The 21404-nt window shown below is 41.2% G+C and overlaps 1 protein-coding gene across 4 annotated transcripts in view; it reads left to right on the top strand.

Annotated features, from left to right (window-relative positions):
• TAF1 (TATA-box binding protein associated factor 1) overlaps positions 1–21063 on the top strand; it is a 30161-nt gene extending 9098 nt beyond the window's left edge. For 2 of the 4 annotated variants that reach the window (XM_021534537.3, XM_021534539.3), the window contains exons 12-40: positions 11–118; positions 936–1109; positions 1198–1371; positions 1456–1560; positions 2595–2795; positions 3672–3813; positions 4194–4324; positions 4864–4944; positions 5340–5489; positions 5628–5747; positions 5918–6093; positions 6767–7002; positions 8230–8437; positions 8689–8854; positions 9004–9215; positions 9463–9571; positions 9776–9874; positions 10449–10626; positions 11899–11966; positions 12361–12483; positions 12833–12925; positions 13002–13086; positions 13583–13650; positions 13729–13845; positions 16533–16658; positions 17983–18081; positions 18296–18446; positions 19195–19372; positions 20391–21063. In XM_021534537.3, the coding sequence (XP_021390212.1) occupies positions 11–118; positions 936–1109; positions 1198–1371; positions 1456–1560; positions 2595–2795; positions 3672–3813; positions 4194–4324; positions 4864–4944; positions 5340–5489; positions 5628–5747; positions 5918–6093; positions 6767–7002; positions 8230–8437; positions 8689–8854; positions 9004–9215; positions 9463–9571; positions 9776–9874; positions 10449–10626; positions 11899–11966; positions 12361–12483; positions 12833–12925; positions 13002–13086; positions 13583–13650; positions 13729–13845; positions 16533–16658; positions 17983–18081; positions 18296–18446; positions 19195–19372; positions 20391–20607 (4095 nt within the window). In that variant the 3' untranslated portion in view covers positions 20608–21063. The remainder of the gene's footprint in view (positions 1–10; positions 119–935; positions 1110–1197; positions 1372–1455; positions 1561–2594; positions 2796–3671; positions 3814–4193; positions 4325–4863; positions 4945–5339; positions 5490–5627; positions 5748–5917; positions 6094–6766; positions 7003–8229; positions 8438–8688; positions 8855–9003; positions 9216–9462; positions 9572–9775; positions 9875–10448; positions 10627–11898; positions 11967–12360; positions 12484–12832; positions 12926–13001; positions 13087–13582; positions 13651–13728; positions 13846–16532; positions 16659–17982; positions 18082–18295; positions 18447–19194; positions 19373–20390) is intronic. The other 2 variants (XM_021534538.2, XM_077786603.1) reach the window with 1 other exon arrangement.
• Positions 21064–21404: the final 341 nt, after the last annotated feature.

Here is a 21404-nt window from a genome sequence, read left to right as displayed (position 1 = left end):
ATTGAAATAGAACATGTCTCAGCCAGAGGTGAAGGATCCCTGGAACCTCTCCAATGATGAGTTTTACTACCCCAAACAGCAGGGACTTCGAGGAACCTTTGGAGGCAACATCATCCAGGTAGCCACAATAGTCTTCACTGAGCATGAAAGACCTTGAGTGTCTTGGTAGGAGATTTCTAGCTGTGAGGATAGGACTGAAGATTTTTAGAAAAACAGAATTTAGACTACAGCAGGTCAGTTAAATGTTCATGATAGATATTTTTAATGTTCAATTAAAATTAGGAGTTTGAACTAATTTTTATTGATTGCCCCATCAAACTGAGGTTTAGTTGCTTGATCTTTCTGTGTCCTACTTGCCATGCTTTTGTTTGGTGTCTTACTATGTAGTATTCTTTGTAAACCAATAGTGGGAGGGGAGAAGGAGGTGCAGCTTGTACTTCTGCTGCTATGTGTGTCTTAATCTGAATATTATAAAATTAATTTGATTACTGCTCACTAGCCCTAGGTGAGGAGATGATGGTTTTTTCTTCCTTCTTTGTGGAATTCAATGACTGCTAAAACCTCATCTGACTCTAGCATCTTTTGTAATGGGAAAACTGTATGTAATTCCAAATTAATTTCTCCTCCACTGATAGGGATAATGGCTTTACATGTAATTCCTAGTAAGTAAGAAGATCCCATCATTGGGTACCATTTGAAATAGTAAAATTGAAGCCTTCTCTGTACGCAAAGGAGAGCTCTTTATATGGAAGTAAGCACTTTCAAGTCAAAAGGCAGCATTTATGATGACAAGGGAATTTCAATGCACTTGTGTTTCTGCTAGGAGACCTAAAAATACCCCTGGGCTGTCTTATTTAAGGTTTAATGGATAGGAGGATGGTCTGACTTTTGAGGTGGTGCACGTCCCTCTTAGCACAGCTTGTGTTCTGTACCAGCACTCCATCCCAGCCGTGGAGCTCCGCCAGCCCTTCTTTCCCACCCACATGGGTCCCATGAAGCTCCGGCAATTCCATCGGCCTCCCCTGAAGAAATATTCCTTTGGCGCCTTGTCCCAGCCCGGGCCCCACGCTGTGCAGCCTCTGCTGAAGCACATCAAGAAGAAGGCCAAGGTAGAGTGTTCCTGTGTGCCTGGGAGCGTGCCATGGCTCCGGGGCTGCTGGAGCCGTTCTCCTGACGCTGTCCCTTGTTCTGGCGCAGATGAGGGAGCAGGAGCGCCAGGCCTCGGGCGGGGGCGAGATGTTCTTCATGCGCACACCACAGGACCTCACTGGCAAGGATGGAGATCTCATCCTCGCTGAGTACAGTGAGGAGAACGCCCCTCTGATGATGCAGGTTGGCATGGCAACAAAGATTAAAAATTACTACAAGAGGGTGAGTATGCAGATTCTGCTGTTGGATAGTGATTTCCCTCTGCCTCTCACTGAGAGCTAACAGAACCTCCATTGCACCTTCCAGAAACCTGGCAAAGATCCAGGAGCTCCAGATTGTAAATATGGAGAGACTGTTTATTGTCACACATCTCCCTTCCTGGGTTCCCTGCATCCAGGCCAGTTACTGCAGGTGAGAAATGAGGTTTTGACATTTAAAATACCAATAAGCTGGATGTGACATAATAGGCAGAGTACCTTTTACAAGCCATATTTATTCAGTCATAAATAATGCTCAGCTTCAAAAAAAACCCAAAAAACTAGCTTTCTTTTTAGTTCCAGTTTATGTCTCTGCATACTAGTAATAGTAATTACTATTAGTAATTCAGTCCCTAGCTTTCTTTTTTTTTTAATCTCAGTTGTATGCTTTTTAAAGTTGTTGTAGGAGTTATAAGAGTTGCAGGAAGTGAATCTTTGCTGTTTTGCTTCGTATTAGAAATAGTGTTACAGGACTGAGAGGAAAACCAAAAGCTACTTGAATGCTGGAGAGCTCAGTAAATAAAGTGTTGGAGGGGATAGAAAAAATGGATTTCTTACAGTCCAGGATTTTATATGTACCTTCTGAGAATTGCACTTCTAGGGTGCCAGTCAGGTTTACAGACTTCTGCTTTTGAGCCTCACTGTGTTGTTGAAATATATACATTTGAGATGGAGAGAGGAATTAAGAATGTTACAAGGACCACCTGGCTAATTATCCATAAATGTAAATATAAATGGTTTTCAGTTAATGCTAGCTGCTTGTGTTGCAGCAATAATTCTTCCATTCTGTACCACAGGAAAAAGGTAAGGTGATATTAGGTCATATTAGAGATGTATGACAGAACTAACAGTGCTAATTTTGTGTTGGGCTGATTTCTGTGGTTATTGTGTTCTTTTGCAGATGTGTTCTTTCTGTCTTTTTTTTGAAAGTACCTTCTTGAAGGTCCTGAAGTACTTCTAAATGTCCAAAGAGTCCCCCAACCTCTGCATTTGTTCTGATGTTCCTTAAGCTTTTGTTCTTCATCCTTGACTGCTTCCTGCACATCTGTGTATGCTGTGATATAAATGATGGTGTACCATTGCAATGAACCTTGGGGTATTGGGTTTTTTGAGATCTTTTTTGTGATTGCATCACAGAAGGTTTGATCATAACTTGACTTTTGAACTTTGATTTGTTTCTCTTAACAGGCATTTGAAAACAATCTTTTCCGGGCCCCCATCTATTTGCATAAGATGCCTGAAACAGATTTCCTGATCATCCGGACAAGACAAGGTTACTACATTCGAGAATTAGTGGATATTTTTGTAGTTGGGCAGGAGTGCCCACTCTATGAAGTACCTGGTCCCAACTCTAAGCGAGCTAACACACATATCAGAGACTTCCTGCAGGTATGTGATAAGAGATTATTTGGGCATCTGGGGGGGTCTTCAGAGCAAGCCCATGGCATAGGCTTGGGTCTCAGGTGGATAGTCTTGATTTGAGAATCTCATTGTCCTGCTGTGACTCCCTTTTTTCATTTGTTTTCTTGTGAGGTTAGAGCACTACAAGAGTTGGATGTTAACCAGACAGGCCATTTTTGTTTTCATTTAACCAAAGACTTATAAAATCTCTCTTCAGTTTTAATGGCATCCTATCTGATAAGTAAATTATAAAGGCTTTTTGTTACCAGAATAAAAGGTTAGGAGATTATATATAAATGTGCAAAACTGAAGAAGTTAGAGTTTTGAAGTGGTCGTGCTGTGTAAAATGTCACTTAGATGGGTTTTACTAAGAGTTAGTTAAGGAAACTTATCACTGTGCTATCAAACAGCACAGAATTAGAGTTGCCTCATAGGTATTTCTTAATTTTCTAGATCTTGTGGTGGTTAAGCTTTGAGACAGTCCATGAGCATTCAGTAATTATCCTCAAGTTCATATTTTGGAGAAAATTTATAGTCATTTACTGTCAATTTAACTCAAAATTATAACTCCAGAGGTATTTGCAGAGCAGGAGAAAACATGCTGTTCACAGAATTTCTGTGACAAAGCATGAACATTTCTATTGTGTTAAAACAAACTTTCAAGACAAATACGTTTTCCACATCTCATTCTCAAAAATAGCTGAACCTGAAGCAGACACATGGCTTGGAAAACTTTACTGATTAAATTTATGAGAAACAATGTTTTTTAAGTAGTAAGTCTGAAGCAATCACCAGAAACACTGGCTGTACTGTCTGTGCGAGTTGGTTTATTGTGTCCTTGGACAAATGGGTCTCGTTTTGTAGGTTTTTATCTATCGCCTCTTCTGGAAGAGCAGGGACCGTCCGCGGAGGATCCGCATGGAGGACATCAAGAAGGCCTTTCCCTCCCACTCCGAGAGCAGCATCCGCAAGCGCCTGAAGCTCTGTGCTGATTTCAAACGCACAGGTACCAAGGGATTCCAATGGTGGTCAGCCATCCTTTGCTGCTCTTGGAGCTCCAAACACGGCAGAAGGAGGGACCATCTCCTGATAAACCATTCTTGAAAGCTTCTAGAACTGAAATGCAATCTGACAGGGGTTCTGTATGTTCCAATTTTTAAGAATGTGCACTTTCTTTTGGCACAAGTATGCTCGATGGTGAGAAGTGACTACAGTTTAGGCATTTTTAAATACCCTTTGGGCACTGGTTTACTCATTAAAGACACAACAAACACATTCCCTTCCCTCTGTGTGTAGCTGTGTTGTGTTTAGGAAGCAAATACATATATGTGAAAGCTGGGACTGTGATGGCATCCAGCACCTGTGTTTCACCTGTGCATTTTTCAGGGATGGACTCAAACTGGTGGGTTTTAAAGCCGGATTTCAGGTTGCCAACAGAGGAGGAGATCAGAGCCATGGTGTCCCCAGAGCAGTGCTGTGCCTACTACAGCATGATTGCAGCAGAACAACGGCTCAAGGTAAATCCTGGTAAATCCAAAGCAAATTACTGATATTCTGTGAGGGGTGAGCCTAGGTAACACCTTCTGCCTGAAGCTAATTCTGCTACAAAGTAGGCAAGTTAGGTGCCTAACTGTTGTGTCACCTGCTAAGTTTGTTGCTGCATAAAAAGGAGTTAAGTTTTAAAGGAAGAAACACTGTATTCTTACCTCCTATTAGCTGAATATTGAATTAGCTGTGCTCAAAAGTACTAAAGGGAAGGTACAAGAAAAGGTTTATTTTTATACCTGGAGCTCTACAGCAGAAAGTAACCAGCAGGTGGCTGTAAGAGACAGATTTTTTTTCTTAAGTTAAGTACACTGTTGGGTATGGAGTTCATCAAAATACTGGGCAGTTTGACATCTGTGCTACTGTTGGCCACTGTGAATCTTGCAGACAGCTGTCTGGAAATTTACTTGTTCAGCATGGCAAGTCTCCACAGAGACACTTGTTGTTCTGTCTCCAGTAACCCTTTTAAGACTTAAGTTTCTCATTTTTTTGCCATAACATTTTTCTGCAGGATGCAGGTTATGGGGAGAAATCCTTCTTTGCTCCAGAAGAGGAGAATGAAGAAGATTTCCAAATGAAGATTGATGATGAGGTATCATCAGAGTGATGCATGAGTGTGTACACCAGTATATAAACTTGAATGGCGGGAGAAAAATGAGGTCCTTATATTTAAAGGACATATTTAAAGTCCGATTCAGTGTTTCCAATGTTCGCACAACTTTCCTGGGAACTTCTGCTGGCAGCTCGTACCTGTCTTTGGTGATTATTCTTGCAGATCCTTTCAGGGCTAAGCTTACCTTAAATGCCTTTTTGTGGTTCCTTAGCACTTTAGTTATTCACTGAAGTGTTATCAGGGCAGCTGAAGGATCAAGAAGAGGAATTCACCCTCAGTGTGTCAGCTGAAAAGTTCTCAGTATGACTGGAAGACGTGCAAAATAAAAGCTTGGACTTTGACAGGGTTATGATTGTTTATTTTCTTGCTGGCAGGTGCGCACAGCTCCCTGGAACACCACACGAGCCTTCATTGCTGCTATGAAGGGCAAGTGCCTCCTAGAGGTGACTGGTGTTGCAGATCCCACTGGTTGTGGGGAAGGATTTTCTTATGTCAAGATTCCAAACAAACCAACCCAGCAGAAGGTATAGTTCCCAAGGAGCAATAGCTGGGAAGTCATGTGGGAGAAGTGGACTAAATAAGGGACCTAAGGAAGAGAAAATATCAGATGAGCCTAGGAGAGGCTCTTACAACATTAACAGGCTGAATCTTCCTCTGAACAGGACGATAAAGAGCCTCAGCCAGTGAAGAAGACAGTGACTGGCACAGATGCGGATCTGCGCCGACTTTCCCTCAAAAATGCCAAACAGCTTCTGCGGAAGTTTGGAGTGCCTGAAGAGGAGGTGAGTGTGAGCCCGGGGCAGGCTGCACGCTTCACTAATGGCCTTAGCAGCTGATGCTGGAAGGGACTTATAAACATCTACTTTGACTTCATGTGGAGGGGAATTGAGATCCACAGCCAGGCACCTCAGCTATGTGTCTCTAAAATCTCTCCTTTTCTTCCTCTGTGCAGATAAAGAAGCTGTCCCGGTGGGAGGTGATTGATGTGGTCCGTACGATGTCCACAGAGCAGGCACGCTCGGGGGAAGGGCCTATGAGCAAATTTGCCCGTGGCTCTCGGTTCTCTGTGGCAGAACATCAGGAGAGATACAAAGAAGAGTGTCAGCGCATCTTCGACTTACAAAATAAGTGCGTTCTTATCTGATGTTCACAGCCTTGGACCCCACCCTGTCCCCACCTCAGAAGTCCAGCACTGTGCATGCCTGGGGCTCACTGATAGGTGGTGGTGTAGGTGTGCATTCAACTTGTTGGGCTTGTGAAATACAGCACTAAGAAAGAGGCCTTTGCCTGTTAATAGAAACCCTCAGGTTTAGTGTCTTGCTGTCACAGACATTTTGGAAAGGTAGAATGCATTGCAGAGTCACAACATGAGATCTCCTACAGTTCCACACATCAGGAGTTCACTACCTTTTTTCCTTTCATTTTTCTGTTTTGTTCTGTTATGAGCAATTTGCCATCTCTCTCTTGGGTAGCAGGTAGCAATCCTATGTCCTAGTCTTAGATCTGCCAGAAGAACTCATGCATTATTCCTTGTTCTGGCCTGAGACTTGAGAGTGGTGAAGGACTAAGGTGTTGTTAATGAAGAAGAGATCATCTATTTTGAAGATTGTCTTTTAGCAGGGGTTAGAAGGACGGCTGAGAAGGGAATATATTATGCCTGTTGTAGTAGTGATTTGTATAATTAATTCTAAAATCTTTGCATCATTTTTACCTTTGTATTTCTGGGAAGGTAACGGACCGATTTTTTTTTATTAATTTGTGAGGGCAACATTCACTGACTTCAGGATGCCTCCTATTTCAGAGTTTTGGAATCCACTGAGATCCTGTCAACAGACACAGATAGCAGTTCAGCTGAAGACAGTGACTTTGAAGAAATGGGAAAGAATATTGAGAATATGTTACAGAACAAGAAAACTAGTTCTCAGCTCTCTCGGGAAAGAGAAGAGCAGGAACGGAAGGAATTGCAAAGGATGCTCCTGGGAGAAGACAATGACAAAGACAGGGGCAAAAAGGACAGGAGAGACAAAAAAGGGCTGTGTAAGTAATTGCAACCACCAGAATTATGCCTGGGAAAGGATGCAGGACTTTATGGCAGGCTGCAAAGTGTGCTGATCTGGCCTCTCAAGAGAGTGTGGATTCTTTATCTGGAGCTTTTCCCTCTCTGGGGGTTCTTCCTTCTCTTGAGCACTTAGTGGCTGAAAGTGCATGTGAAGTGTATTCTTTGCCTCATATCTTTCGTTTATTTTGAGCTATAAACTTACTCTGGTATTTCTTTAGATAGTCACTGCTTCTTCCTACTGAAGTTTCTTTTTTTTTAATTCTATTTTGAGTGGGGAGCTGTTTTTCAGTATTCTTCTCAAGATGTGTTCACACATAGTTCCTGCAACCATCTTACAGTTGTGTAGTTGGATCTTCTGTGTACGCACAGCTCTGCGTGTGCAGCAGGCACAGTCTGCAGGCTGATAGCAGTGTCTGTTACACTGTGTGCTGTGCCAGTGGGTTTGGAGGTAAATTGGGCAGCTGCCAGATTTGTATCTCCTGGAGATGTCCTTGTTTTAAGTGCATTCCAACAGAGAACTTGACATGTCCCTGACTGGCTGGTAAAACTTTTGGCCTGTGAATGAACTTCATGACCACTGTTATTCGTTGAATGTGTGTGAGCAAAGCTGAGCTCTGCATCTGAGTCAGTTATTGTTGCCACCTATTCTCAATTTGGGAATAAATCACTCCTAAATAGTTACTGGAATCATTTATAAGGCAAATGTGGAGGATTTTGATTATTATTTCCTTATTAAAAGATATCCAGTGTTACGTTGTACAAAACCTCTCAACCTGAATTATGAATGGTGCTGGAAAGATTCTATGCTCAGTTGACACACTGGTTGGAACACTCCTTGGAAAACTGGATAATTCTTGACCCTCATTTTCTGTCAGATAACCATACCTATGATGGAAAGCACTGTAACTAATCCATCTGCAGGGCCAGATGCAATTGCATTTCAGGTTGCACATGTGGGTCCTTGTTGACTGTAGCTGTTCCTTCTGGCCCTATAATCTATGTGGGTAATTAGGTAACTTTGTTTCAGCTGGATTTCATTTAATGATAAGAGATCATGAACAAGCAAGGGAAAGACTTCTATTAGGTTTTCCTAAATACTTTCTTGAAAGCTTTTAAGCCAAAACTATCTGCTGTATTTAAACAATAGTATTTCTACAGTGTGGAAGAAAAATAGAAGCAAATAAAGCATTTCCTTGTGACAACAGCTTCAGCAGCCTCAGCAAACTCTCACAAGGATGATGACACTGCCTCTGTGACTAGCCTGAACTCCTCTGCCACCGGCCGGCGCCTGAAGATCTACCGCACGTTCAGGGACGAGGACGGGAAGGAGTACGTGCGGTGTGAGACGGTGCGGAAGCCCGCTGTCATCGACGCCTACTGCCGCATACGGACCACCAAGGATGAGGAGTTCATGTAAGGCCTTCCTGGTCTCCTCCTCCTGTCTCTTAACCTTGCCTATAGGCCTGCTTCATTCCATTGACGGCATGAAGAAATGTAGAATTGAGCGCAGAAGCCCAGCACAGTGATTGTGGAGAGAAAGAGATTTAATGGCTGTCCATTTGGAGGGTGTCACAAACTTCATGCAGTGATTGAGCTGTCAGAAGAGTACCTGGCAAATCAGGAACTAGGCTGGAAAATGTCTGTATTCTTTTTCTCCCACCTAGACGGAAGTTTGCCCTGTTTGATGAGCAGCACCGTGAGGAGATGCGGAAGGAGCGGCGCAGGATCCAGGAGCAATTACGGCGGCTAAAGCGGAACCAAGAGAAAGAGAAACTCAAGGGCCCTCCAGAAAAGAAGCCCAAGAAAATGAAAGAGCGTCCAGACTTAAAAGTAAGGATATCCATACAGGTTCGGGCTACTGGAGAAATTTTCTGTTCTAGTGGTGTACTAAAAATCACACTGGGGGATTTTAATGATGCTTTACTTCAAAACTAGGAGCCCATATTTGAATTCTGATCCATCACTTTCTATTTTTGCAGTTAAAATGTGGAGCATGTGGTGCAATTGGGCACATGAGGACCAATAAGTTCTGCCCTCTTTACTATCAAACAAATGCCCCACCTTCGAATCCTGTTGCAATGACAGAGGAACAGGAGGAAGAGCTGGAAAAAACAGTCATTCACAATGACAATGAAGAACTCATCAAAGTTGAAGGAACAAAAATTGTCCTGGGAAAACAACTGATTGAGAGGTAAGGGAAAAAGCAGAGATACTGGTGGGGATAATAAGGATAGACAACGTAGAGCTTAATGCAGAATACTCACATGTGTATTAGTCACAGGAATAAAGTGACAGGGCTTCACATAAATTGTTATTACAGTATTTCAATTGAGCATTTTGTATTATGGCAGATGGAACCAAAGCCAGTACTGGGGGACAAATGGTCTTGATTCACATGAGGGCTGGAGGAAGTATTGTGCTTTTTTGTTTGTATCTAGTGCTGATGAGGTTCGCAGGAAATCCCTGGTACTGAAGTTTCCTAAGCAGCAGCTTCCTCCAAAGAAGAAGCGTCGTGTAGGGACAACGGTGCACTGCGATTATCTCAACGTGAGTGAAGTGTTACTGAGCCAATTGCAGCACCTCCATTTCTGTTTGTACCAACTGGCCAAGCCCTTAACTGCTCCTGTGCAACCTCCTCGTGCATCCTCATGACTGCCCAGAAAGTTAATAAGCCAAATTGTCTAGGATTTCTGTGAGTAAAAGTTTTGCATCTTGAAACTGTCTTCGTTTTTCTGTCTCTCATTTTTTCAGCGTCCCCATAAATCCATCCACCGGCGGAGAACAGATCCCATGGTGACACTCTCATCCATCTTGGAGGGCATCATCAATGACATCAGGGATCTTCCCAATGTAAGTTTAAGCTCTGATACCCAAATCCTACATCTCAAGAAATATGGTTGAAGTAGGGCATGTGTTGTAGACTCCAGAATGTGGCTAGTTTTGTATGAATACATGTTCAAGGCTCATATGTGATTTAAAAAAAACTTTTTTCAACAAAACCAGCACAAGATGAATGAAATATAGCAGTGTGTAATGCTTTTATATATGTGGCGCTGGAGAAGATCTGTCCTTCACTCTTTTCTGACCAGACTTTGCCAGAAACTTGCAAAATCAAAAGATTAAATGGCAGATTCGAGTCGAAATGAGAATTTTAAAGTTCAGTTTCTTGACTTTTCTGCTGCAATCTAAAATACCATTGAAAATACAACCGAAAATCTCTGTGAGATTTTCCTTCTTGTAATGATGTTAGAAAGTATTGTGTGGAAGAAAGTGTTTGCCATCATGGGGTTGAGCTTATTCTATTTTCCCTGGTTCATTTAAGGAACTGTTTGTGTGAAGGTTTTATACATTAGTGCCTGTTTAACTGTGGAGGTTAAACTGAGATTAGCTGTGCTAATAACTGTTTGTTACTTTTCCTCCTCAGACATACCCTTTTCACACGCCTGTAAATCCGAAAGTTGTCAAAGATTATTATAAGATCATTACCCGGCCCATGGATTTACAGACCCTGCGTGAAAACGTCCGTAAGAGGCAGTACCCATCCCGGGAGGAGTTCAGGGAGCACCTGGAGCTCATTGTGAAGAACAGTGCCACATACAATGGTAAGAACACAGGGAAATCCTCTGTCTCCTAGTACATAGTGCATAGATGAGCTGTGAAATTTTTAGAGTCAACAAAAGCAACATAAAAGTAGAACAAATTCTCTTTAGATGGCAATAGCGAGCATATATTTTTCCAGGTATACCTGAAAGATTATATTAATATTAATGAAGTAATTAATAAATAAGAAATAAGTGAATTCCAGCATGTAGCAACAACTAAATGATGACCTCGATGTGGTAATTGAAGTTCAGTTATGGGTCTGTGTCTTGGGGTGACTTCTGCATGTTTCAAGTCCTGTCTACCTCCTTCATAGCTAAGCAAAACATTGTTTTCAGTAGATTATATTATTTTGCTTTATTGAATGAATCTTTCAATGCAAATAGGAAAAGCTCACACCCATTGAAGCCAGTGCCTTGAAGCATGCAGCTTTGAGTAGAGTTTGCTGTCATGATTTTGCATATTTTGATTCTTAGTCGCAATAAACGTTTTCCCCATTTGGGAAGATCAGGAAACTACTTTAAAAAAACTGAAAGAAAGCTGGTTTAAAATAAAAGCATAGATTCTGTGGTAGAGCAGGTATCTGCTGGGGAAAAGTGCTGATTCATTGGTGGTCAGCTTTATTCTGACTGCTGACAGAAAGGTCTTTGTCAAAAATACTAATTTGACAGAAAAATGTTCCAGCTGCACTGACTCTGTCTAGGCTGTGCAGCATTGAGGGTGACACTGATAGCACTGGGTTTGTGTCTTTGCTGCTTCCTTTATTATTTTGACAGTTAAATCCCTTATTTATCCTAATAAATAGGACAAATTTTTTCATAGTCCTGTTGCAAATGCTTGTTTCTATGTCTGAGGAATCCTGAAATTATTTAAAGCTGTGAGTTTTTGAATATTCCTTAAATGTCCATCTTGCCTTCCTTAGCAGTTATGTTTCAGTGACTGGACTTCGGGAAGGAAACAGAAATTTCATTATTTATACTGTAAATATTTGGCAAAGGTGGAGGGCTTGGAGGCCAGTTTGCCACAGGCACAGTTGCTTTCCAAAGGGTTTCCACACTTCACCAGAATGTATGCCCAAAATGTTATTTAGTACAAATAACTTTTTCTCATATAAAATGCATGCTGAACTTGAATAACTGCGTGTATTAAGAATATAGTTGAGTATATACACCTAACTGTGCTGGAAATACTATCAGTGATGCTTTAAGGGTAAAGATAAATCATGTTGTGATAGGTCTTTTTAATCAAGCTGCACTTGCTGTGTGTGTTGGCAGGGCCAAAGCACTCACTGACACAGATATCCCAGTCCATGCTTGACCTGTGTGATGAAAAGCTAAAAGAGGCAAGTTCTATGAATGTGTTGTGGTCAGAATGGAGGGGGAATCAGGGGTGGTTGAAGACTTTGCAAATAGAGGATGTGCATAGGCAAAACACAGGGGTTTAGGGAGCTTAGTAGAAAATTTAAGGGAATTCTTCCTTCTACCCCAGGAGACATTTGAATTTTTACCATTTCAAACAGTTCCCATGGGAGCCTTTCTGAAAAAAACCCAATCAGATGTTTGTTTTTTATCCTATTTTCTTTATCTTATCTATAGGCTTATATGTTGACTGTTACCCCCTATTAGCTACAAGTGTTTTCATAAAAAACATGCATGGGAGTCTCTCTGGGACAGAGTATCATGATAGTTCATTATTAGTTTATGGTCAGCCACTGATTTTCCCTACTTCTTTTGCAGAAGGAAGATAAACTGGCTCGATTAGAAAAAGCAATTAATCCTCTCCTGGATGATGATGATCAAGTGGCCTTCTCCTTCATTTTGGATAACATTGTGACTCAAAAGATGATGGCAGTTCCAGATGTATGTATCTTGAGTGATAGTGTGTAATGTGCAAAATGTGCTGATCTTGTTGTGGGAAAAACAGTGCTATTAAATAGAAAAGTCTTCTGTAAAATTATTAATTTGTATTATACGTTCCTACTGTTGAACAGATATCAACAGGCCTAGTTAAAAATCCAGCTGGTAGATCTTTTCTCTGTGTCCCTCCTGAACCTAAATGATTGGATTCAAGGGGTCTTGTTATAAATACCTTAAATACATTTGGAGTGTTAATCAGTTCTGCAGGCTTGTTTTATGACATTTGTAGCTCAAACTGTAGAAAATCCTACAAAGGAGCTTTCTAAACCTCTCTGTTTTCTTTTTTTTTCAGTCTTGGCCGTTTCACCATCCAGTTAACAAAAAGTTTGTTCCTGATTATTACAAGGTGATTGCTAATCCAATGGATCTGGAGACCATCCGCAAGGTGTGTAGCTTGGACTGAGCAGTCTCTTGAGAGGTGTTTGGACTTGATCACTTACTGGGTGACAATTCTCTTCCAGAATATCTCCAAACACAAATACCAGAACAGGGAGACTTTCCTGGATGATGTTAACCTCATCCTTGCCAACAGCATTAAGTACAATGGTAGGTGTTAGAAATGAGGCTTCAGCTGCCTTTTGTACTTAAATTAATTCATCTGGGCACCTGTACTGCCAAAGTGTGTTGAAGCCTGAGGCTGTGATTCATAAACCTGATGATTGTTTCCCTTTCTTGAGGAAAGAGATGCTTTAACAGTGCTGTTTTCACTGTCAAATGGAGCTTTATTACCATCTGGTGCAGAATGGTGCAGTTACATTTGGGGAGGATGTTCTGCTTGCTCAGTACATGTTTCTGATCCAATTATTTGTTTCTGGGAGTTTCCTTGAGACGAAGTACAACCTTCCTGTGTCCTAAATCACACTTTTAATGCTGGAACAAACTGGTTGTACTATTTTAGCTGAATGTGAGCTCTGCTTTGTGTTTCTCCTTACATCAGGAGTTGGGATTTAGGGTCCTGTGTAAGCAAAACCTGTCTTGCTGTCTTGGCAGCTGGAATTGAAAAAACATCAGATTGTATAAAGAGATTTGTTTCTTACTACAGGGTCAGACAGCCAGTACACAAAAACAGCCCAGGAGATTGTAAACATCTGTTACCAGACTTTAGCTGAGGTATGTGGGCAACTTCGGTGGAATATTTACAGTTTGAATTTTCTGTTCTGCAACCTTAGCAAGCTTTTTTGTTCTTAGTATGATGAGCATCTGACTCAACTTGAGAGAGACATCTCCACTGCTAAAGAAGCAGCACTGGAGGAGGCAGATCTGGAAAGTCTTGATCCTATGACCCCTGGTCCCTACACTCCACAGGCAAGTGACCAAGCAAGGCATTCTTTCTTTTAGTTTCAATCTCCTGAGTGTTTGATCCCAATTTTCCTCTTCGTTTTATGTTCTCCATCTGTCTGCAGTTTGTCTTTTAGCAGAATATGTTGTTGGATGGTGTGCTAACACTTGCTTTTTAAAAATAAATATAAGAAGCAGTTTAGATGCTTCAGAGAGTGAACCTAAGACAACAAAAGAGATTTCCCAAGCAAGTTGTAACTCTGGTCTGCAGATGAGCTGTGTACAGGCAGGTACAGCTGAGTGCTGGTTGTAAGGTTGAGGATTGTGCAAGTGTAACATTTAGGAACCCCCAGAAGTCAAGCAGTGGACAGGTAAGGAGAACATGAGGACAAAACATGGATGTAGTGCTGAGAGGAATCCAGGGAGCTGTTTGGTAGTGGTATTGTTGGAAAGGCTCATTGCTGTGGGTAAAGAACTCCCTAATAAGGTCAGCGAAGTCCAACTGTAACCTCATTGCTGGGATTCTTTACATTTCTTCGTTCCAGTTCTAGTGGAAAATAACATTTTTTTAACCTTTATAATTTTATAGCAGATAATTGTGTGTGTCAGGTATTTTCTATGTGTTACAGAGCAAGTTCACGCTGGGCTTCTTTTCAAAGTTTACAGTTTGTCAAAGATTTATAAGCTACTTAGACTTTTTTAAACATAATTCTTCTTATTTTTGGTTGTTTGGTTGTTTTTAAAAACATCAGTTAAAAACTTTCACCAGGAATGACAAGTTAATTAATGAAAAATAAAATTATCTTTGAATTTGCCTAGGAAAGCAGGGGGTGTCATCCTAGTGTCCGAGATGTGCCTTTTGTTTATTTTGAAAAGGTCATAGGCCTTGGGAAAGATCTCTGTGTTGATAATTGAATGATAAAATGCAAATGTTGTGGTATAGAAAGACGTTCATCGCAGTTGTAGACCAATAATTTTTCAGTTCTGTGCAAGTCTGATGTAATTACGTCTGGAAAGTTGCATTTAATTTTAGCAAAGTCAGAGCAGAAAAGAAGGGCTTGAAGTTCAGGAACAATTTAAGATTATTTTAAAGATAAAAACAAGTTTAAAAATTGTTTAGGCAAGAAGACTGTATGGCTGAGCCAGGATAGCAGGAGGACACAGGTGGGTTTGGGCAATATTTAACACTCTCCCACCCATCTCTCTCCACAAAAATACTCAAAATGTAGCATTTTAGGGAGGTAGAAAGTGTTTGCTAGAAATTATCATCACATTCATCTGGCTGGGAATGCTAAAACTGTGTATCATGGGAAAAGACCTTCCTGCCAATAGGAAGTATTGGGCTGTAAGAAAGTATTTGGAGATGAGTTACTGAAACTATTTGTTGACATATTTTAAGAATTCAATGGTATCAGTGGTGATCCCAATGTATAAGAGAGTGAGGGACAAAGATGCCATTCTCCTATCTGATGGTTTCCTTCCCAAGAGCAAGGTTACTTGGTCTGATTTTATTCCAAGCTGGTGATCAGGAGAGAGGAAAGGAGGCCTGGGCAGGGAACTGTCCTTGGTAAGAGGAAAGAGCTCTCTGAGCTTCTCCATTGACCTTGTCACCCTTTCCCTCTGCTTCTTGGCTGGAGGTACAGCCCCACTTCCCACACTCCCAAACTTGCCACAGATGGCAGGTCTGGTGGAGATTGCATGGCTTTAGTTCCCTTTTTTAAATGCAGTTGTGACAGCCAACATTTGTCTCCCCATATGGGTCTTCAGAGGTTGGCCTCCAGGATATAAAAAGCAAATACAGTTGAGAGCTGTCTGTGCTTTGCATGGCTGTTTAAATCTTAGGAAGACTGTTTTTCCTAATGTAAGAAATATTTCTGTTGTTCTTTTAAGACTTTCAGTATTGTCATTACCTATGAACTGTGTATAGTAAGGGAACTTCATTAAAATCTTAATATGTAATGCCTCATTAACTCTTCAGAGATCAATCTGCATGAAAACTGCAAGTTAGCTTTTGGAACACTTTATCTAAGTCCCCTTTTTCTTCCTTGTGTCAGCTCTAGGGGTTGAAACAGTGACTTACATAGGATTGACTGGAAGCTGAAGCTTTGCTGTTTCATATGTGCTAGACTTTTCCCAGTTCTCCTTGGAGCATTTGGGGCTGCAACACTGTTCCCATTATAAGGAAGTAAATTAAAAGGACCATGCTGAGTCAGACCAAAGGTTGATGTAATCAAGTCTCCTGTCTCTGGCAGAGAACAGAAGTAGGTGGATGCAAACATGCAGTGATCATTTTTTCAGCAAACCCTCTCTGCTTCTGGGAACTGGTTGTTCAGGCACCTTAAATTTGTGTTGGACCTGGAGCATTGTAGTCATGAGCTGCAGAGAGGTCTGTTCTCTACACATTTATTGAATCCTTTTGGAGCCCATTTGGGATTTTGGCCTTTGTAGAATAGCACTGTATAGAAATACTGACTTCTATTTTAAAATCTGCTATTTGGCAAATTTCAAAGCTGATGTTTTGAGCCATTGCATTTACCCCATTTGTTCTTTAAGAATAATTAGCTCATTTTGACCAAACAGTGTGTAATAATATAACACTGTGCCAAAAAAGATGCATTTAGTCCTGAAGTCCCAGTCTTGCCTCTCAAGATACTGTTCCAGTCTCAGTTCAGTGCCTGAGAATGTTCTGTCTCCTGTTTCCACCTATACTTTAGCCACCAGATTTGTATGATACCAGCACTTCCCTCAGTGTGTCCCATGGTGCTTCATTCTATCAAGATGAAAGCAATTTGTCTGCTATGGACACTCCCATCACTACCACAGGGAAGCAAGGAACTCAGGTCAGAATCCTCCATTTTCTCATCTGGTTGGGGAGTTGTCTTGTATGAGCAAATTACTAAAAGGAGGCAATGAGTTTGTAGGAAACAGGTGACAAAGATCAGGTTTTCCAAGCAGAGAAGGGAATCTCTTCCAAAAGTTATGATATTTTCTTCATTTTGTTTGCTCTGAGGCAAACATAAAAAAAAAATAAATTAAAAAGCACTGGGAATTGAGACGCTGCAAAACAAAAAACAGAGACTCAAAAGCTGCAAAAGAATCTGCCTAAGGCCAGGTATTTATTTGCTTCACTACTTCTGGAAGTAGAAACCTGGTGACTCATGCTACAGAGGGTTAATATGCAATCCCTTGTTAATTCTGAATAGGGAAATGGTGAAGGATATTCTACAGATTCACAAGATCATAATTAGATTATTATGGTTGCATCCAATGATAATTAGGAGCTTGGAACAGATGGTTGCCACTGTAGATACCTCATAGTTGTAAAAGGAAAAGAAAAAGCACACAGGTTAAAGGGATTAAATAATTAGAAATGAACTTGTTACAGTAACCACGAATATTTTTCCTTAGTCTTTATTCTGTATTAAACAAAACAATAAATGTTGAAGGAGAGAGAATAGCAGAAGGATATGCAGTAATAGGACTATGAAAATAAATTACTAGTAGGATGAAGAAAGTGAGGAGTCATAAGACTGAAGGTGATACCAGAAAGACTGGTGAGAGCTATTCTGAACAATGCAGGCAAACAGAGATTGGTTATGAATAGTTCTGTGTAGTATTGTAGCCATCTGTAGCTTTGTGAATGCCTTCTAGATTTGGAAGTATTCAAGCTTTCTGTAGAAATTTATAGTCTTTGGGACAGAATCTGCATGTTTTCTTTATCTTGGACTCATGGGGACTGTGGGAAGAACAGGAAGGGAAGGACAGGAAAATATTTGAGGGAAGTGCTGTATGCTTTTAAAGTATATTATGAAAATAAGCACTTTTTTTACAACCTAGTGCTATTTTCCAGAAATAACTAGTTGAACAAGGAACTCTGGTCTGTAAGGCTGGAGATTGCCAATTCAAGGATGAGCACATCAGGTAGAAGTGTGTGGAGACTGTGCTCTCTGATCTTGCAATAAAAAGGATCCTTGCTCTGAGAGTGATACACATATTTTCCTTTCTGTCTTTCCCTTCCTGTACTCCCACACCCATCTCTGTGGCCCAGGTGTCCCTCACACCCCTTGGGTGGTGTCCAGTATATCCTTCCTCAGTGCCACTGCTGTTCTGGGTGATGTCAGCAGTGCCCTCCTGAGTGTCACTGCTGTTTGTGTTCCCATCCAGATGCGCCAGGGACGAGGTAGGCTGGGCGAGGAAGACTCTGATGTGGATATTGAAGGATTTGATGAGGATGATGATGGCAAGCCCAAGACTCCAGCCCCAGTGAGTGTATTTACAGAAATCCCAGCCACAGTGTATGTGCTGACTTGCAGAGCTGTCTGTTGTGCCTGCTGCCCTGAGACAGGCTCTGAAATGCAGTTTGGAAAAGTTAGCACTGCAAAATGACACAATGCTTCAGAGTGGATAGAGTGGGAAATCTATGATAGAAATGGTAGCATGCTGCTGGATCTTCATCATCCCTGTTTGTGTGACCCAGGAAGTTGAAGATGCAGATGGTGACCTTGCTGATGAAGAAGAAGGATCAGCCCAGCAGACCCAAGCCAGTGTCCTGTATGAAGACTTGCTTATGTCTGATGGAGAGGATGATGATGATGGGAGTGATGAAGAGGGAGATAATCCTTTCTCGTGTAAGTGTCCTTTTCTGATTGTTCATTAACCCAGCTGATCTCATGCTTCTATCACAAAAACATGCTCTAGAGAGCAGAGACCAAAGGGGCAAGATGAGGAAACTGGATGAACACAAATGGGACTGAAAACAAAAGTGTAATGAGAATGCTGTATGTACAGACACACATGAAAGCAGAGTTAAGACAAGATCTTGTTGATTGTATGTCATAAAGTAAAACTGCAAATGGTTCTGAAAACACTGCGAGTATGATTTGGTATGCAGAGCCAGGAATGGGTAGTCTAGTAAAAGTACATTTATTTTGACATGAAATAGGGTTATCAATGTTAAATGTAAAATGTTAATGTTGTCATAAAAAGCAATGTTATCACAAACAGGAAGAGGTGTACAGAGGTTATTCAGATTGTTTCTATGTTTTAATACAAACTTATGCAGAAAAGCATATAGTGGTATTTAGCAATGACTTCTGAAAATTATTAGGAGGGAAGAAGGGGGAATTTTTCAGAGTAGACAAGACATAAGGCCTTTCTGAGTAATGGTGGTAATGAGATTGCTTTGGAATAACATCAGAATTGGGCACTCAGTAAGTGGTGTCACCTCCCAGACACCTTTTCTGCTGCCGTGTGGAGACACGACTTTGTAAACATTCCTTACAGTCAACACTGCAGCCTTTAAACACAGACAGTAGTGGGTATGTAAGTGACAGAACAAACCTGTCAGTTTGTGACCAAACTTTGGTCATTACACAGCTATCCAGCTGAGTGAGAGTGGCAGTGACTCAGATGTGGAGCCCAATGCAGTGAGACCCAAACAACCTCATGTTCTTCAAGAGAACACACGGATGGGCATGGACAATGAAGAAAGCATGATGTCCTATGAAGGAGATGGTGGGGAGACATCTCATGTAATGGAGGACAGCAATATCAGGTAATTAGAACTGGTTAAAATCTCTTCTCTTAAAAGATTTTTGAAGTGTTCATCATAAAAACCTGAAGAATATCTAATATTTTGCTTAAAGTTAACTTGTGACTGTTCTTACTGTTGCAATCATAAAAACCATTTAGTCTTACTGACAGAAATTTGGGATGCTGTTATATTTTCACTAATAAAAATACCAATTAAATTAGAAAAAAAACCACAATTTTTTTTCTTTTAAGTTAGATGATTTCTTGCATATTTGTAGTGGTTTTTCATGCAGGACAAAAAAAGGTTTTTACAAGCTATATCCAATTACAAGATGCCTTTGAAGTTAAAAAGTGATTTAACAGATTGACTTTTTTTTTTCCCTCTAAGAACAAGTATGTCCTGACTTGAAATTCAGTTGTTTAGTTGAAGTCCAGAAGTCTAGGAATATGCATCTTCTGTATTTTGGAAGGTGTTCAATTATTAGAAAATTAAAAGTACAACAGTATCAGCTTTATTTTTTTGCATTCAAGAGAACAGCAACCTACTCTGCCTTCTTTGGGCATTCTGTTGAGTATAAGTATTTGATTCTCTGTTCTTCTACTTGTGGAAGTCAGTTCCTTAGTGTCATTATTGATATTTGCCTAATAAATCACAGGCATCAGAGCTAAAAGGTAGCTGGGCTGGCAGGCAATGGTCATTCCAGCCCAGGATCTTGACCAGAGTCAGCAGGAAGTACTGGAGAAGATGAGAATGGGTTGAAAACATTCCTGCACTTTCTGTCTGCAGGGAAGGTGACAGAAGCTGTGGGAGCGATCAGTTTTTCCTGCCTGAAGTGTATCAGAGTGGAGTGAAGATACTGGAATTGTTTCCTTGGAGAACTGTTTTTTCTTTAGTTTCTGTTTTAAAAAGCTGGCCAGTGACAGAATTGAAATGTGCAGTGGTTCCCTAGGGTTCACAGGACTTCAAGCCAACTCTTAAGCAGTTAAATACAGAATTGATGGTATCAGCAACTAATTTGAAATTTTCTTCTTTCTTCTAGTTATGGCAGCTACGAAGAACCAGACCCAAAGTCCAACACAAGAGACACGAGTTTCAGCAGCATTGGAGGCTATGAGATCTCAGAAGAGGAAGAGGAGGAAGAGCAGCAGCGGTCTGGGCCAAGTGTGTTAAGTCAGGTCCATCTGTCTGAGGATGAGGAGGACAGCGAGGATTTTCACTCCATTGCAGGAGACAGTGACCTGGACTCAGATGAATGAAGTCCCTTCCCTGAGATAATGGTCATCCTGGGCCACTCTTGCCTCCTGAATTTCTCTTGTCCGAGTTTGGTGTGAGGAACAGTGTAGTGTGGGCTGTGTTAACAAGATTTCTTTTAAGATATATTTTAATTGACTATAAAACATGTTATATGAATGAGTAAATGATGAAGAATAAGCATTAGACAAGCATGTCCTGCTGAAGCCTTGGCTTATTGTAGCCTGTACTGGTTCCAGAATCCAGATAGAGATTTGTATGGTTTGTTCTTCAGTCTTTATAGGTGTAAAGTAATTCCTCAGAAATACTGGCTCTTTGGATAAATGAGTATCTGTCAGGAAAAATGCTTGCTCAGAATGAAATACTTGCTGTTGATGAACAATTTTAAGGCAATTTTCATTTCATAAAGGGGAGCTTTTTCTCTGGGACTACAAATACAGTGTCTGATGTCTGACCCCTCAGTGGTTTTGGGAACTGCCTAACTCCTACCAATACCTCAGAAACAGCTGCCCTGCTTTTTCTAGAAGTTGCAGTAAGTTCCAGGTTCCAGAAACCAGACTTTTGGTGATTTGAACCTTTAGGAAGGCTCCCGGTTCACCGGAGACTGCTAACTTTCAGTGCCCCGGGGAGCTAGTGCAGTCCCCGGAGCTCGGTGTGGAGTCCTGGTGCGGCTGACGGAGCTCATGCAGTACAGCAGGAATGGGGACACGGACGCCTTGGCTGCCATTTCTCTGTGCGGGTACACGGTGAGCTCCGGTGTCCCGGTTATTGAGCTCTGCTGTCCGTGTGACGGAGCTGCACT

Source organism: Lonchura striata, chromosome 14, assembly GCF_046129695.1.
Source record: "Lonchura striata isolate bLonStr1 chromosome 14, bLonStr1.mat, whole genome shotgun sequence".
Classification (NCBI taxonomy): domain Eukaryota; kingdom Metazoa; phylum Chordata; class Aves; order Passeriformes; family Estrildidae; genus Lonchura; species Lonchura striata.
This window is presented reverse-complemented; position numbering and strand designations above follow the sequence as displayed.